General features: G+C 38.0%; 1 protein-coding gene across 1 annotated transcript in view; it reads right to left on the minus strand.

Moving 5' to 3' along the window:
* LOC129621090 (T cell receptor alpha chain MC.7.G5-like) overlaps positions 1–18,923 on the minus strand; it is a 378,238-nt gene that overhangs the window by 356,566 nt on the left and 2,749 nt on the right. The window contains exon 3 of the mRNA XM_055537116.1: positions 14,356–14,359. Coding sequence (XP_055393091.1) covers positions 14,356–14,359 — 4 coding nt within the window. The remainder of the gene's footprint in view (positions 1–14,355; positions 14,360–18,923) is intronic.

Genomic DNA, 18,923 nt, shown 5'->3' on the forward strand with positions numbered 1-18,923 from the left:
AGGTGATGGAATTCCAGTTGAGCTATTTCAAATCCTAAAAGATGATGCTGTGAAAGTGCTGCATGAACTTCGAGATATTCAAGCTGGTTTTAGAAAAGGCAGAGCAACCAGAGATAAATTGCCAACATCCGCTGGATCATGGAAAAAGCAAGAAAGTTCCAGAAAACCATCTATTTCTGCTTTATTGACTATGCCAAAGCCTTTGACTGTGTGGATCACAATGGGAGTTAGTTATTCTTTTTCTAAAACTCTCCTGTGGTTCTTCGTTTCACCCAGTCCTTGAACACATTGGGGGTTTCCTAACTTAGAACTGAATTCTTTACTCTGCCTGAAAAGCTCTTGCCCCAAATAACCCCAAGGTTCACTCCCTCATTTTCTTCAAGTGTTTGCCCAGATGTTATCCTTCCAGCAAGCCTTCTCTGACCACCTAATCTAAAATTTCAAGGGGAACTACTTTCCTGTGCCCCACCCTCAGCACTACCTAATCCCTTTACCCTGCTGGATTCTCCTCTCCATAGATTCATCTTCTAATATACTATACAATTTACTTATTATATTTAATGCTTATGAAAATGGAATCTCCATGAATTTGATATCTTTGAGCATTTTGTTAATAGGAATATCTCAAGTGCCTACAAGATAGCCTGGTACAGAATGGACACTCAATAAACACTTGTTGAATACATTATTTAATCTGAGAACAAACATACTTTCTGAACAAACATACTTTCTGCATTGTGATGGAACTGGACACATTGAACTCATGGCCACCCAGTTTATTCTACATTTATGGCAGCCTATGTGCTAGGGACCCTGCCTGTGGATTTCACTGACTGAGAGGTAGGAACAACAGATTCCTTGCAAGCCAACCTTCCAGAGAAGAAATTGTCCTCATATAGAGCTCCAGCCTGGATATTATGTATGTTAATACTGGAAGGATGCTGAGGTGACAGATCAGTGCTGGAGGGCACAGTTTTTACTTTCTATTGTTATAATCATGGAGCCCAGCCTTTATGCTGGGGTAAGACCTGGTGCTTCTCATTAATGCAGCTTAAAATCTCCATGTCTCAAGACTGGGATCCTTTCGTAGGGTCTGATGCTGAGTCTGCTAGATTGGTGGGTGGTGCCTCAAATTGTAATTTCCACTGGGGAACTTACACACCTGCTCTGTCTCTTGTCTTTGTGGGTTTTCTCCAAAAAACACTTTTCTAGAAGTCCTGGTATTTTTGCTGTTTACCTGACATATATTCTATCTTATTTTAAATGTCATAAAACTGGCAAGTGGTTATTATTTCCCCCTTTTTTGATGAGAAAAATGAGGCTTAGGTATATTATATAACTTGTTTAGGGGCACTGAGCTCATAGTAGAAGAGTTTGAACACCAAGGAATTTTTTTTGACACCAAGACTGGCATTCATACATTTGTATTATTAGAATCTCCAATTCTATATGCAGTGGAATAATAGTTTCAAATATCATGTTACATATTTTCCTTCTTTAAAATTAATTTTTCCCCTTATAACCCTCTTGTTATAAATTCTGAAGTTGAATCTGATTGAGCCAGGAAAGGGAGATTGCAAAAAAATCTAATGAGACTTGAGACCAAAGATTCAAAATCTTGACTTTGTGTATTGTAATAGACCTAAAAATTGTTGAGAGGAGAAAATACGTTAAAAATGAAAATGTTTTTTAGTTTCAAGAGCCAAGCACTTGATAATTTTTCCTTTTGAAAGTTTGCATGCCAAGAGCAAATTTCAGGGCAGTTTTTTGCATGAATCCTGCTCTAAAACCCTGAACTAGTAAGTGAAAGTTGCTCAGTCATGTCCGACTCTTTGCAGCCCCATGAACTATACAGTCAATGGAATTCTCCAGGCCAGAATACTGGAGTGGGTAGCCTTTCCTTTCTCCAGGGGATCTTCCCAACTCAGGGATGGAACCCACGTCTCCTGTATTGCAGGAGGATTCTTTATGAACTAAGCTATGAGGAAACCACTTGGGCTAGGAATGCTGATGATAAAAATCATAAGATTGATTGGCTATCCAATCAATGCAAAGGGAAATTTTGTGTGGTTTTTGTTTGGAATTCTGAAAGTTTCCAGCTTTGAAAAATTATATTTTCCAACATATTTCAGCCACAGTCAAGTAGAAATAGCACTATGATCGATTTAAATACTGTTTTGCAAAAATATCTGAAAATATTTTCCTATGTGAAGAGGTTCATGGAAAGTTGCTGGGAATTGAGAACTGTTGGGCCAGCCAAGGGGATCTCATTAAGGAAGGTACATGGTAAATGGACCAAGTGAAGGATATGGTTGAATCTCAAAAAATCAACAATTCCTATGAGAAAGGAATTGTGATTCAAGAGAGCTGGTAGACCTGGAGCTTGCATGCTGAGTCTTAGAGAAATACCTAGAAGCTACCACATGACACTTATAGTTACATTTCTTTGACCAGAACATAGTTCATGGCCATACCTAGCTACAGGAAAGTTTGGACAACACAGACTTTATTTTGAGGCAAAGTAAAGGAGGAAAAGAGAGCAGAATGGATTTTGAGGAGAAAAGTGCATCACAGAGGAAGAAGAAGAAACAAATGGTTTTCAGGACATTATGCTAAAAAGACAGACTTTATGGAGAGATAAATCATACCCACCAAAAACGAAGCTAAATAAATGAAACGAGCCATTGCAAGAAGAATTTTGATAAGTGGGGGATTTCAACTGTCCTTTTTCAGAATATGACAGAATTTATAGAAAACAAAACAAAGATAACAGAATTTAATAGTACCGAAAAAGTTGAGTACTTAGATGCACACACAAATATGAATTCATAGCCTTCAAATAAAGTTAGTTGTGATTATGTGTGGTCCCAAAGTAAACCTTAAACTTTTTTGAAAATTAGAGCTTTATAGGGATATTCTCTGATCATAACCCAATTAACATAAAAATATAAAAACGAAAAATGTAAAATCTTTTGAGATGAAAAAATGAATTTCCAGATAAATCATAAGGAGAGACAAAATTTAAAGAAAAAGTAACCAAGGATGCCAAAAGCAAAGAAAAGGAATAGTTCACACCAAAACCTATGGGACAGAGTTAAAAGTATATTCAGAGGAGAATTACTAGCCTTAAATGCTTTTTGTGGACATAAATAGCACAACTGAGAAAAGTTTCCCCTTTCCTAATCCTTACAACAAGTGGGATTGGTAACTGATGCATCTAATCAGTGTGAAGCTCTGAGCATTTTCTGGAACTTGTTAGAAGAAGCTCTGGTTATGGGGGATAACTGCTGGACACTGGGAATTACCATCACCAGAAACCATCATGGAGGTCCCACCAGAGGGAACATACTTGTTTTATGTGGTGGATATGGTCACATCCAATATTTTCTGATTACACCATGACATTCTTAAAACCAACTGGCTCAGTTTTGAACACCTGGGCTATTGCTTTTAGGATAATGTATAATGATACATTCTCAAAGTGATTCTTGAAAAAGAAATGAAAATCTATGTGTTTGTAAGTTGGGAAGGGGTCAGTAAGGGAAGCAAGAGGAACTTGGTTTTTATGTTTTAAATTTCAAATTAATGCATTTCTTTGAAGTCTGAGTCTTATTCACCTGTCTTGGAGTTTACTTATGCACTTGACTTTAAGAACATACAAAAGTTCATCTTCAGAATCAGAGTCCTTTATTCTAAGAAAGAGAGATGGAGACTCAAGTGGATATTTGTTCTTTCAATAAATTCTGTTGAAAAATGACTTTTTTCCTGTCATGAATGGTTTCCTTGTGAAACTGTTTTCAATCAATATGTGGCAACGTGGTGTTAAATGCTACAGAAAGGTCGTAGGAAATCTGATATCTGTCTGATGCAGAAATCAAGCTCATGAATGAAAAATAAGTATGTCCTGACAAACAGTCATTAACAATAAACTTGCTTTGGTAACAGTTTGAGGAAATAAACATTCAGGATACATCATGAATATTTATAAATACACGGTCAAAGTTCTTCCAGCTTAATCAGTAAGAGTAGAGCCTCTGCTTGAGTTAAAGGAAGGTGGAACTAAGTCCGGTTTTCATGTCAAGTTTTATTTTGTCTGTTATTATAGTTATTAGCCAGTGCTGTGTAGGTTCTGAGTGGTATCAGGAACTTTGGTCTGTACACTGCTGATGCTGACCTTTTTAACCTGCCAGCAAATCCCTGTGGAAGCTGATGATGCTGTGAAGATTGGGACAATTTGGAGAAACAGATTTAAAAAAAAAGTGCGCTGTTACCTAGGAGGGTGTGAATGTTGAAACGTTAAGGTCAGTTTTTACACATATTATAATTTCTGGAATAGATTCACTTGATGGCCCCCTCGAATCAAGATGATTATTTGTCTAGAGATTTGGGAAGAAAACCTGGTGAATCTGGTATCTGAGGGTACTGATTAGGGCTTGTCCATTGCACTGGTAAAACAGGAAAACTGTTTTCAATTATTTTCATATAAAGCTCAATTTGGATATTTCTTTTTTTTAATTTATTGAAGCATAGTTGATTTACAATGTTGTGTTAATTTCTATTGCACAGAAAAGTGATTCAATTATATATATATATATATATATATATATATATATATAAAATACACTTTTTCATATTCTTTTCCATTATGGTTAGTCATAGGATTTTGAATACAGTTCTCTACTATGCAGTAGGCCTTTGTTGTTTATGCATGGATATTTCTTATAAGATGATTTTCCTGATAGTGAAATTTGTTCTGATCTAGCCTGAAAAGGACAAAGTTGAATTCACTGTTTAGCAAAATACAAACAAAAATGGAGGAAGGGGAAGAAAGAGTTGGTGGAGAATATAGAAAAAATATTATATTTTTCTGACTGGCAAGAAGTCTTGTGGTAAATCCAGGGACTCTACAAAGATTAAACTTTTCTGAGATTCTTCTTTAGGAACTGTGCTTATGTAGTAGGGAACTCGAGACTGTGTGAAAGGATGTCAAAGGGAAGCTGGGTTACGATTACTAATGATTGAGTGGAAAAGAGACAGCCAGATTTGAATAGATTTTTTTAGTCAATTTTGTTGACTGGTAGCTTCAGTGAGCATCTTATTTTTTCCAAATCCTTCCTGGAGAAAGCTGCTCAGTTACTGACCCCATGCTATAGAAGTGAAAACAGTGGAGAAGAAAACAATCAATCCATATTCGAAGAGTTATTGCTGGGGCTTGTGTAGACCTCTGTCCTCCTCAGTGCAGCTGGTCTGAGGTGAGACACCCCATTCTTAGAGCTCTTTGGTGCCTTCTAGTTTCCTTTCTCCTAAAAAATTTAAATGAGGGAAATTTACTAAAGATCTGATTTGCTATAATAAGAGAAGCTTCATTATGGTGCTTATTCAATTATTTCCTTTAAAAATTACCAAATTAGCTGTTAGGGTTCTCTCCTGACTTTATTTTATGAAAGTTTGCTTAAAATGCTGCCTGAGTAATTTTGGCAGATAACAATGCTCTTTCCATTTCCTGTTGTGTGTTAATTCTTGATCTGAAAACCTCTATAAAATGTGTGAGACAATTATTTAGACATCAATTTTTGACTTTCTGTTTTTATGATACTTGAGCTATATCTCTGCAACTCCTAACATAGTTGAAGTCAATGTATCATTGATGAAGCTCCCATGCTTATGAATTTGGGATGATAGGGAATTTTTAGTCAAAAGTTCCTTCTCTTGTAGTATATTTTCTCCTATTCACCTAGTCAAAAGCTGGTTCTACCACTCTGTGCCTGTTAACTAAGTGGGGCCTCTAATTCACACACAAAAAATCATATTCTTTTGCTGTGAAGTTCAAATGAGAAAATATAAGGAAAGAACAGAAAGGTGATAATACTGAAGCCTTTGGAATAAGTAGCCCTGCTATGTTGGAACTCCACCTTAAAATATTTATCCAAGGACTGTAATTTCAAATTAAATGTACAATAGAAAAAAATCTACATTTGTATTATTTGTAGCCATATATTGGTCCTTAGACATTCCTGAGTGATGAAGAAAATGGATTGCAGGCTATAGGTACCAACACTCTTGCACATACAAAGACCAAGAAATAAAAATCCCTGACTTTTCATGGCCTGTGAAGATGTTCACGGACATGTCTTGGGGTATATAATTGTGCATTATGGAGGGATCTGATCTGAATTTGGATTTCAACTAATAACTAACCCTGCCGACTAATCAGCACTACCACATGGAGAAGAGAGGAACAGAACAAACCACCACACTCAGGACACATACTCCCCCTGGCAGAGGAAGGAGCAGGGTTGTGGAACAGAGCCACTGTTCCTGGGTTGTAAGAAACACGGGCATGGACTTTTTGCAGAATAGTTAGAGGGAAGTAAAGCCTCTAAAATAATAAAGAATTGGTATTATGAATACCAACTTTCGGAAAGTGTTTAAACAAATACCAGAAACATTCTGGAGTTTTAATAAAGGTCTTTGAACCAGGGAGTGACTCCCATTGCAAACTGTTCTGGGACAAGAATATTACAGGACACATAGAGGTGCAGCAGGTTGTATCAGACTAGATACTATTTTCCTTGCCATTAAACTAAGTCTTTTCGCTAATGACTTAGCCAGGAGCTTAGAACTTAATATGTAACTTTGCTTTGTTTTATTAAATTGATTCAAAAAAGCATGCAGCAGGGTGCTTATGAATGATAATGTTTGGATTAGTTCTATTATTCAGCAAGAAAATCCCAGAAAACTACTCATATTCAATGAGGCAAGCATCCTTTAGTAAAGGAAGTTTGACAATGTAGAATCATGGGTGGCCTCTCTTAAAAAACTGGCTTAGGTCACCTTGGACAGACTCATCTGTAAGATAAATCACCCTTTGGGTTACCAAAGGCAACTTTGATTATAGAGAGGTTGCAGGATGTTTAGGGGTTATTTAGAGAGTTTTTCCTTAAGAGGATCCATAACCCTACTGTCACTCTAGAGAAAGTGAGCATAATCAGGTCCTTGGGTCTAAGACATACAAAACAAAAAAGATATTATCTGTTAGGTATGGGTCCCAGAAAATGGAAAAAAGCAATGTTGTGTGGACTCACAATATAAATGCCAGAACCACTCTGAACCCAGCACCCTTTGATTTTCTGGGGCTCCAATGATGGTTGTGCATCTACAAAAAAGATGGCACAGAGTCTAACACCTTGGGAACCCAGGTTTGAGGCACCCTTGACCAGCTGACTTGGAGTGGGGTCACTCTTCAGGGCCTGGATCAGCAGTGGTCCAGCAATCCTACACAGATCTTGGGGGAGACTGGACATCAACAAAAAACAAGGCAAGAGTCAACTGGGAGGACCTCTGACGGTGTGTGGAAGCTGCACTAACCTCTTCCAAACTGCCCAAGTCTCTCGGGTTCTTAGACAGGTCAGGAGCCGGCGTGGGGAAGGCCTCAAAAGAGAGAATGAACTTCCTGCTTATCTGGCAGGTAGTCACTCTAACCATTAGTTGGAAAAATAAAAGAGACATAACAGTATTTGTATGTATCCTGGGTTTGTAGATCAGGTATATGTATGTTGTTGTCATGAAATATTGTGGGTTCAGGCTTTTCAAATTAGTCTTTTAATTTTCTTTTAAGGTCTTACAATAAAAATCTCTCCACATGTTGCAAAGACTCGATCTATAGATCACATAGGTATTGCCTGTCTACTGCAGTCAATGTGGGAGCCTCTCATAGAATATTATATTATAAAGCTTTTATTCTCCTTTCCCCTCCATGGCTATATGTTATCTTTGCATATCAAAACAAACAATGGTTCCATATTTCGCAGGAATTATTTGTGACAGTTGCACTAAGTGTAAAATTACTCTGTAATGCAAGACTCATGGGTTTTGACTATGAGGCAATAAAAGATGAGGCTTCATATTCTTGGAAAAGACATGTTTAGGTTGTTCCCCATTCTGCCTGCCTCACAATCCTCCTTCCTTCTAAAAAAACTTCCACAATAAAGAAAATCAAAGTTAAAACACCATTTTTTTCTCATTCAACTCAGAAATTTTCTTTCAGGCAGAGAGCCAGAGACAGTGAAGGAATCCTCAGAACTGCGGTCCCTGCAACAGGGGTGTGGGCTGGAGCCACCGCTGCAGGTTTGGGTACAGACTGGAAGCATCAGGGGGACACTGTGCGTCCACGGCACAGAAGTATGTGGCAGAGAGGCCAGGAAGGGAGGCTGTGATATGCAGGGGGCTGCCACGGGCTTTGGTATCAAAGGAGGCTGTTAATCCTCCCTTCTTCCTCACTGCTCTATTTGACATCAATAAAAACAGAGATTCCAGGCTCTTCCCCTGATCCTGTCTGTACCAGAGGAATGTGTCCGAGGTAGTGACTGAATGATCGCAGTTGATACCAGTTTGCCCCTCCCGGATGATCAGGGATGGAGGGCTTTGCTCCACTTTCAGCTCTGCATTTAACCTTGTTCAGAGAGAACATTTTAGAAGGAGTTCACTAGCTATTCCTATAATCCAGTTCCTACCCAGGGAACCACAGATGGGTCACACTGAATCTTATCTCCACTTCTGAACACTTTATGACAATTCCTTGACCCCCATGGTTCTCTTTCCAATAAACCTTCAACTCACAGCCTAGTTGAAGCCACAGAATTGCTGCTAGTAGCTTTTTCATGTTTTCTTTTTTCTTGTCCACTTCACTGAAGATTCAGATTAAGGTGCCTTGAAAGCTGATTAGGGGTCCTCAAACATGTTAACTTTTTCTTTATCTACAGAAACACCATTTCAACAGATGTTCCAACCAATTAGAATTACCTCATGCAATTCACTAAGTTCCTCCATTTTTTTTTTTTTTTTTTTAATGTTGGACAAAAGGGTGGGTTTCTTTTCTTTTCCTTTTTGAATGTAAGGAGTGCCCCCTTCAGGATATTTGGAGAAATTACTGAGAGAATAAGCTGTGAAATTGAGAGTAAGCCATAGAATTTGCTTTTTGTAAGCCAACAAGGTGTTTCCAAAAGTTTTTAAGCAAATTAATCCTTAAAAACCTCATTTAATTAGTCAGGACATTTGTCATATGACAGAAATATAATTGAAGTAAGCTTAGTCAAGAAGAGAAATGCATTGGCTCTTGTAACCTAGGCAGTACAGAATGCATGCATGTATGTATGTATACATTGGCTCCTATAACCTAGGCAGTACAGAATATATATATATGTATGTCTATGGGCCTCAGGTATCCAGGGTGCCAGAAAACCGAATCTTTCAAGGATTTTCCTTTTATTCCACCTCTCTCTGTACATAAGGTTTATTCACTTAGACCACAAATCAGAAGACCTGGATGCAAACAGTTTCTAGCCGAAGTTCATTTCATGGCATGGCCACCAAAGACGAATTCGTCTTTCCCATCCCAAATGTAAACATTCTGGGATTTTCTCACCTTAGTCTGAATTAGGTTTTCCTCCAGGGGTCAATTTATGACTGCAGTGGGGTATAGATGGTACGATTGGCTCAACTGGGTCAGGCATCCACCTCTGAGTCATTCAGGAGTGTCAAAGTTGGTGTTAGAATTATTGTCAGTGTGCACATATGTTTAGGCTTTCTGGTGGCTCAGATGTACAGAATCTGCCTGCAGTGTGGGAGACCTGGGTTCAATCCCTGGGTCTGGAGGGTCCACTGGAAAAGGAACTGGCAATCCACTGGCAACCTACTCCAGTTTTCTTGCCCAGAGAATCTCATGGACTGAGGAACCTGGTGGGCTGGTGTCCATGGGGTTGCAAAGAGCTGGACATGAATAAGCGACTAACACATGCATGTGCATATACGTTTATCCTACTAGAGTGTGAGCCCTCTGAAAACAGGGACTTCTTTTCTTAATCTGTCTTGATTTCCCAGTGTCTAGCACAGTGATTGGCACCTGGTCTCTGTATTTGCTTGTTAAAAGTAAACGTAGGGTGTCTGTAACACAGACTGGGTGGTTGACACAGCAGGAATGTATATCTCACAGTTCTGGAGGCCGGAAGTCCAAGACCAAGGTGTCAGCAGGTTGATTTTGACTCAAGCCTCTTTCCTTGGCTTGTGGATGCCTACCTTCTCGTGTTCTCAGACGGTCTTCCTCTGTATTTGAGCATCCCAGTGTCTGTGTCTAATCACCTCTTTTGTTTTTTTTTTTTTCCCTCATCACCTCTTTTTATAAGGACACTGGTCAGATTGGATTAAGGCCCACCCTAATGACCTCATTTTAACTTAATCACTGTTTTAAAGGCCCTATCTTAAAATGTAGTCACGTTCTAAGGCACTAGGGGTTTAGGTTTCCACGTATGAATTTTGGGGTGACACAATTCATCCCACACTAGTAGGAATAAAAATAGTTTTTTTTTAAAAGATGGAAATACAGAAGAGTTGAGACTTGGTTCTTGGTATTTATGTGCTGGATATATGAGGGAAATAGAAGAGGCAGAATTCAGGATTTTTTTCCCTTATGATTTGATGCAGACTATGGAATTATAAAATAATACAAATTTTTGCAAACTTTAGAAGTTCAAGTGAAAAGATTGTGTATTTCTAAAAATCATCCATTTCATCAGGATCTATTTACACAAGTATTAACTGATGCTTAAAAAATTCCTTCCTTAGAAGTTGTTAATAATATCACCATTCTCATTTTTGATATGTATTTGTGTTATTTTTCTTATTACTTTTTTCATTCTTGATGTTGTGCATTTGTGTTTTCTTTCTTTTTTCTTTTTATTTATTTTTTTAATTTTATTTTTAAACTTTACAAAATTGTATTAGTTTTGTCAAATATCAAAATGATTCTTTCTTTTTTCTTAATGTATTTTCTAGAACTCTTTACTTATAAATTTTAATTTTTGTTTTGCTTTTAAATAAATTCCTACTTTTATTATTAGACTTTCCACTTCTTTATGTTAGTTTATTTTGCTCATTATTATTATTTTTTATTTCTTGAAAGCAAAATTTAGCTTCTTTATTTAACTCTTCATTAATAAATGTTTTTAAGGCTATGCATTTCTTATGAGTAGTTCTTTGAACAAATCCATAGATTTTTATATGTAGTACTGTCATTAGAGTAAATTTTTAATGATCTGCAATTTTAACTTTTAGTTCTTTGACCTGGAAATTATTTAGAATATCATAAGTGGTTAATTTCCTTCAACTTATTTACTATTTTTAATTATTAATTTATCATTTATTTAAATTTTATATTTAATATTTATTTAAATTATTTTATAATTTATTTAAATTATTTATTTTTTAAATAATTAATTTCCAGCTTTATTGTATAGTATTCAGAGAATGTGGCTTTTATACATCTTTCCTATAGCTTCTTTGAGTCATGATACATGCTCATGTTCTGGTAAATGTTTATATATATGTATATATATGCTTATGGGCTGCAAAGTTAGTTTTCATCTCTGGCTCTTTCTCTGAGAAGTGGTTATTAAAGTATCTTATAATTAATATCTTTAAAAATTATTCATATATTTCCCATAAATTTTGCTTTATATTTTTCTGATGCAATACAGTTTTGGAATAAGAACAAGCTCATTCACTCATCCTCTTATGAATTGAACAAATAACTACTGAGAATCCATTGTGTTCCAGATTCCAGGTTGATCCCTTAGGCTATAGCAATGAGAAGACAAAAATTCAGTCTGTAATGTTGTGGAAGACACAGCCTGTTTGAGAAAGGGACATTAACACTCATTCAACAATTGCCACCAAGTGTGGAGGATGTTGTGATGGGAGAGTACTGGGCACTGTAAGAGTTTAACAGGCAGTTATACTGAATCAAGGAGGTTAGGAAAACCCTCCCTGAAAAAGTAATGTTAAAGTAAAAAATAAGCACATTTTAGAATCTGAAAGCATCAATCAGGATTCTAGCAGAAAACTCAAACAAAATTTGCCTAATTAGAGGAGACTTTAATGAGACACTAGTTATAGAAGTATAAGCAGGGAGTAGGGAACACCTAAGGGATAGTGCTATTTTGGCTCTAGCATCACTCTGGGTCTTAAATGGAAGGGACAGAGTGATTACTGGAGCCTGGGGATAGAGAGGCTCTTTGGAGAGGCTGTCTTAAAGAGCTGACCTTGTGATAGAGGTTCAATGTCAGCCTATGTCAGTCTCAGAGGTAGGAAGCTGGGGCACTGTATCAGTTCAGTTCAGTCATTCAGTTATGTCTGACTCTGCGACCCCATGGACTACAGCACGCCGGGCTTCCCTGTCCATCACCAACTCCCAGAGTTTATTCAAACTCATGTCCATTGAGTCAGTGATGCCATCCAAGCATCTCTTCCTTGGTCGTCCCCTTCCCCTCCTGCCTTCAATCTTTCCCAGCATCAGGGCCTTTTCCAATGAGTTGGCTCTTTGCATCAGGTATTGGAGCATCAGGTATTTGGAGCTCTTTGTATCCAAAGTATTGGAGCTTCAGCTTCAACATCAGGCTTTCCAATGAATATTCAGGACTGATTTCCTTTAGGATGGACTGATTGGATCTCCTTGCAGTCCAAGGGACTCTCAAGAGTCTTCTCCAACACCAAAAGCATCAATTCTTCAAAAAGTTCAAAAGCATCAATTCTTCGGTGCTCAGTTTTCTTTATAGTCCAACTCTCATATCCATACATGACTACTGGAAAAACCATAGCTTTGACTAGGTGGTCCTTTGTTGGCAAAGTAATGTCTCTTATTTTTAATATGTTGTCTAGGTTGGTCATAACTTTTCTTCCCAGGAGCAAACATCTTTTAATTTCATGGCTGTAGTCACCATCTGCAGTGATTTTGGAGCCCCCAAAATAAAGTCTCTCTCTGTTTCCATTGTTTTCCCATCTATTTGCCATGAAGTGGTGGGACCAGATGCCTTGATCTTAGTTTTCTGAATGGTGAGTTTTAAGCCAACTTTTTCACTCTCCTCTTTCACTTTCATCAAGAGGCTCTTTAGTTCTTCTTCGCTTTCTGCCTTAAGAGTGGTGTCATCTGCATATCTGAGGTTATTGAGATTTCTCCCAGCAATCTTGATTCCAGCTTGTGCTTCATCCAGCCCAGCGTTTCTCATGATGTACTCTGCATATAAGTTAAATAAGCAGGGTGACAATATACAGTGTACTCCTTGACGTACCCCTTTCCTGATTTGGAACCTGTCTGTTGTTCCATGTCCAGTTCTAACTGTTGCTTTTTGACCTGCATACAGATTTCTCAGGAGATAGGTCAGGTGGTCTGATATTCCCATCTCTTTAAGAATTTTCTGCAGTTTGTTGTGATCCACACAGTCAAAGGCTTTGGCATAGTCAATAAAGCAGAAGTAGATGTTTTAGGGGCACTATATACCCTGACCTCCTTTCTTCTGGTCTCTGCAGGTGCTCCCCCTTGAGGCTAAACCAACCAAAAGTCAGGAGGCAAGAGAGCCCATTGATACAGTTCCTACAGATTAGCCACCTGGGTCACAGAACAGGGTGTGGAAGGATGAAGAAAGGACCTAGAAGGGCAGGCAGGAGCTAGTAAGCTCATAGTCCAATATGGGTGAGGATGAGAGTTGGGAGATGAGGCCAGAGAAGTAAGTCAGAGCAAAGAAGACTTTTTGAGTCTTGATAATTCTGAATTTTATCCCATGGGAAATGGGAAGTCACTGATTAATTTAAGCAAGAGCCTGAAATGATTGCATTTGCATTTTAAAATAATACCTGATTATAGTGAAGAAAATATCTTGGATGGGATGATGGTTTTCTTCACTGGTATCACAGCATATTTACCTACCAATCCATAAATATTTATGAGGAAAGGCTCATATGGTTTACACTCCTGTGTGTTGGAAGTTAACCCATGGAAATAGAAGAGGTATTGTAAGTTTATGGTCTAGAAGAAAAACTAACCCCAAATTCTAGTACCAACTGTTGTACAGTTAGTTACCTTCTTCAAGAGTGTCAGATAAGTGTCTACTAGAAAATGCTCTTGCATGATAGAGCAAAAAGGATCTAGCAATGGTCATATTTTTCCCCAAGATTGGAACAGCTTTTTCTTTTACAGTATTGCTAATGAATGATGCTGGCATTTAAAATTGCCTTTTCCAAGATAAAGATACAGGTATGAGTGACTTGTATGCAAATGACTTTGTATCATACAAGAGTTCAGTCCCTATAATTTTCTAATTCATCAGTAGCCATTCCCCCAAACCAGAAATGTCAAAGAGGTTTTAGGAAATTTATCAGCTTACTGAAACTGAAGACTCTATCCTTCAAATTTCCTGCTTACTTTCCTCAAAACTCGTTATGGAATGAAGACTGGCTGAGAATGAATCAGTAATATGTAGAGAAATCTAACGTTAGGCTTCCAAGGTGGTGTTAGTGCTAAAGAACCCACCTGCCAGTGCAGAAGACATAAGAGACGTGGGTTAATCCCTGGGTCGAGAAGATCCCCTGGAAGAGGGCTTGGCAACCCACTCCAGTATTCTTGCCTGGAGAATCCCATGGACAGAAGAGCCTGGTGGGTTCATAGGGTTGCAAAGAGTCGAACATGACTGAGATGACTCAGCAGATACACACATGCAGTGATCTTCAAAGTAGGGAAGATATATGTATTTAAGGGAATCAGTTTCTAGATCCTTGACTTCTCTATGTACCCTTTCCTAAAAATGACTGTGGTTCTCATTTCCTAATTTTCATTTCACAACTGTCCTTCTTACTTTATATGGAATTTTTGCAGTGCTGCTCTGAGGTTGAAAAACCACTAGGGCATTAAGGAAAGGGGTATTTCTTTTTGTTGGTGTCAGGAAAGCATTTAATCAAAGCAATCAAATCTGACCTCAGTCATTTCATTAAGAAATGTGCTTTCAAAAATCTTTTTTGGCTGTTACATTAAAAAAATGTTTAAAAATTATAACATATTTAGGTTGTTTTCATTAAGTATGTATTACTAGTAATTGTATTTACAACTCAATCCAGAAAAAAAAATTACTTTTAACAACTAGAGCAATATGATCAGGGAAAATTAAAAAATAATTTTAATTTCATACACGTTTTGCAGACATTTTTGGTAATCAGTAAAAGACTTTTAAAGACCAAATGTATTAAATTCTGCAGGAAAAATTGAATGGAAATATGATTTTAAGAAAAGAAAGGAGTAACATGATATCTTGTTCATGAGTTTTAATTGGATGTTAATGGATATCAGATTACTTTGATATTAAGATTTAATTGCATATATTTATAAGCTATTATATGAGTTTTATTTGAGAATGTCAATATTTATACTGCAGTGGAATTTATAACCTTTAGAGCTACTTAAACATTTAAAGTAATTATAAAATATTTTAGAAGTCATCTTAAAAATGTGTGAAGGTTTTGTAGTTTTCTAAATTCTATCACTCATCTAAAGTGCTGATTGGCTTACAAACATACATGCTTTGATGACAGTGCAGAATTATTGGCAATGTCCGTTTTGGTTAATCCTTTAACCATTCTTTAAATTTATATCTTCTACAGATTGGTGGAAAATAGCACTCATTGAAATTCATGAGACTTCTCCAATGTTTCCCCTTAAATCTGAATCTAAATGAAGTAAGACAGAACCAAAGATTTTTAGATCTGACATCACTCACCTTTCTGAAATTTCAAATGTTCTGTGCGAGAAATGATCAGTGTAATTCTGAGCTTCTAGAAAAGGTTATCTGCATTAGCCGTCCCATTAAGCAGGAATTTCCTTCTGCCAAAGGGTAGACTTCCGTTGCTGCAGTCAGTGGAACGTGCCCATTCCTGATGTTGCAGAGACAATGAAGCTTCTAAAGAGAAGTGAGACAAAGAGCTGTGTTAGGAGAGAAAGAACATGAAAGCCCCATACTCTCGGTTTTGTTAGTAACCAAAGCAGACAAACAGTGTTAGCAAAGCATATTAATAGGCATCAAAATATCCTAATGTGGTCTCAACACTAAAAGTTCTATTCTGACCATGTTCTTAAGCAAATACTAACCTAAGCACATGTGATATTTTGGTTTATGATAAGAAATGGATATCTGATCTTCATTCCATTTCTGGCACCTAAAGCTCTTGGAATTTCTTGTGGCAAGAGCCTTAAAGTTATCTTATATTATGTTAATGAGGTGATTTTCAGAAAGCACCTAAAGACAGTGGCTGGTTGACAGAGGAGCCAACCTTGTGATTAGAGGGTTGCAACTTGTAGGCCCATTCCCCTGATCTCCAGAGAGGGGTTGCAGCTGTTGAATCTATTGCCAATGGACAATGATTCAATCAGTCATATATAAACAATGAAGCCCCTATAAAAACCCTTAAGGCTGGGGTTCAGAGAGCCTCTGGGTTGGTGACCAGGTGGAGAATCAGGAAGAGTGGTGTGCTGAAGATGAGCTTGAAAGCTCTCCTTTCTTCATATCTTGCCCTACCCATCTCTTCTGCCTGGCTGTTCCTGAATTGTATACTTTTATAATAAACTGGTGATCTAGTGAGGAAACAAGCTTCCTCAGTTACATGGGCCACTCCAACAAATTAATACTCCCAACTGTCTCTTGAGAAATCTGTATGCAGGTCAGGAAGCAACAGTTAGAACTGCACATGGAACAACAGACAGGTTCCAAATAGGGAAAGGAGTATGTCAAGGCTGTATATTGTCACCTTGCTTATTTAATTTACATGCAGAGTACATCATGAGAAACGCTGGGCTGGATGAAGCACAGGCTGGAATCAAGATTGCTGGGAGAAATATCAATAACCTCAGATATGCAGATGACACCACTCTTATGGCAGAAAGCGAAGAAGAACTAAAGAGCCTCTTGATGAAAGTGAAAGAGGAGAGTGAAATGTTGGCTTAAAACTCAACATTCAGAGAACTAAGATCATAGCATCTGGTCCCACCACTTCATGGCAAATAGATGGGGAAACAGTGGAAGCAGTGAGAGACTATTTTTGGGGGGCTCCAAAATCCCTGCAGATGGTGATTGCAGCCATGATATTAAAAGATGCTTACTCCTTGGAAGAAAAGTCATGACCAACCTAGACAGCATATTAAAAAGCAGAGACATTACTTTGCCAACAAAGGACCCTCTAATCAAGCTATGGTTTTTCCAGTAGTCATGTACGGATGTGAGAGTTGGACTATAAAGCTGAGTGCAGAAGAATTGATGCTTTTGAACTGTGGTGTTGGAGAAGACTTGAGAGTCCCTTGGACTGCAAGGAGATCCAACCAGTCTATCCTAAAGGAGATCAGTCCTGAATATTCATTGGAAAGACTGATGTTGAAGCTGAAACTCCAATATTTGGCCACCTGATGTGAAGAACTGACTCATTTGAAAAGACCGTGATGCTGGGAAAGATTGAAGGCAGGAGGAGAAGGGGATGACCAAGGATGAGATGATTGGATGGCATCACCAACTCAATGGACATGAGTTTCAGTAAACTCTGGGAGTTGGTGATGGACAGGGAGTCCTGGCGTACTGCAGTCCTTGGGGTCTCAAAGAGTCAGACATGACTGAGAGATTGAACTGAACTGATGGGAAGATCCCCTACCTACCCCCTCCACCCATCATATTAGAAACTGGGATTCAGAACAATCTGTTCAGCACAGAAGCGGGTCAGGATATTCTTGCCCAGACAGTAGGTAGAAAAGTGAACTGAGGCAAAATTAAGGATCAGATTAGCTGGTACCTGCATATCTATCAGACTTTTATTTTATGAATATGTCTGCATGACAAAAAAATTTTACATTTTTTACTTATTTCTTCATTAGCCCGCATTAGCTCACTCTTGCCTAGTAGACTATTTGTTATAGTATGCTATCGTATATGTTGTATTTCCTTCTAGGCTGGGGTGATATGAAAAACTCATAACCCAATATTTAATAACCTGTTTGTTATTTGGTATGGATATCAGAATGGACACAGGTTGTGGGGAGAAAGTCAGAGTGTTGAACAGAATCCTGGTGAGGACTCCAAGCTATTCCACTGTTTAATTGCTGGCTGTGCCAAGCATTTTGTCTTTAGTTGCTGGGTCATGAATAAGTTTGGGAGAGGACCCAAGACAGCCAAAATGGTAGGGGTTGAAAGTGAGCATGTAAGGGGCCGTTAGGAAATGGCTAGTTGCCAACGAGCATGGTATTTCCATTTTTAACAAGCAATAAGCTTTTAGTGTATAATCAGGGAAAGTCAGTCATGTATCTAGTAGTTAGCTTTGCCTAAAGTTCATGTGAAGTGTCATTAGCAGGGGTAGTGCCCCAGTAGATTCATTGTTCCCAGATCCTATTAACTGAGGGCATATAACATACTTTTCCATTCATTCATTATTCCAAACAGAGTTATTTGCTTTGCTTGCTTGCTCGCTTAGTAGCTTCAGTCGTGTCTGACTCTGTGCGACCCCACAGGCTCCTCCATCCATCTTAATCAACTCTGCTTTGAAAAGATGAACTTCAATGAAATGGGGTTAATCAAACTTTTTACCATCTTAACATAATTTGTGGTTGTGAAACACTCCCATGGACATGAATCAATGGACATGAGTTTGAATAAACTTTTGGAGTTGGTGATGGGCAGGGATGCCTAGTGTGCTGCAGTCCATGGGGTAGCAAAGAGTCAGACACGACTGAGTGACTGAACTGAACTGAACTGAACACTCCCATAGTAACAATGTAACTGTGGTTGTTCTCAAGGTTTGAGGGTGAAGACTGTAGTCTCTAACTCCCAGGTGATTGCTACATGCCCTAGACTCATTGATCTAGAACAGTAGAAAGAAAAAGAAAGCACAATTTATAACATTTAGCACTAATTTTTGTACTGTCAGTGTTGATTCCCTTTTCCATCAGGACTTCAAAAGAAAGCAAAAAAAAAAAAAAAATCTTTGGCTGATTTGTCTTCCCTGATTTTTCATGGAAACCCCTCTCTGGAGCGTTCTGGAGGTCTGGAACCCTCTCATTAGGCTTAACTATT

The sequence above is a fragment of the Bubalus kerabau genome, chromosome 10 (genome assembly GCF_029407905.1).
Source record: "Bubalus kerabau isolate K-KA32 ecotype Philippines breed swamp buffalo chromosome 10, PCC_UOA_SB_1v2, whole genome shotgun sequence".
NCBI classification, from domain to species: Eukaryota; Metazoa; Chordata; class Mammalia; order Artiodactyla; family Bovidae; genus Bubalus; species Bubalus kerabau.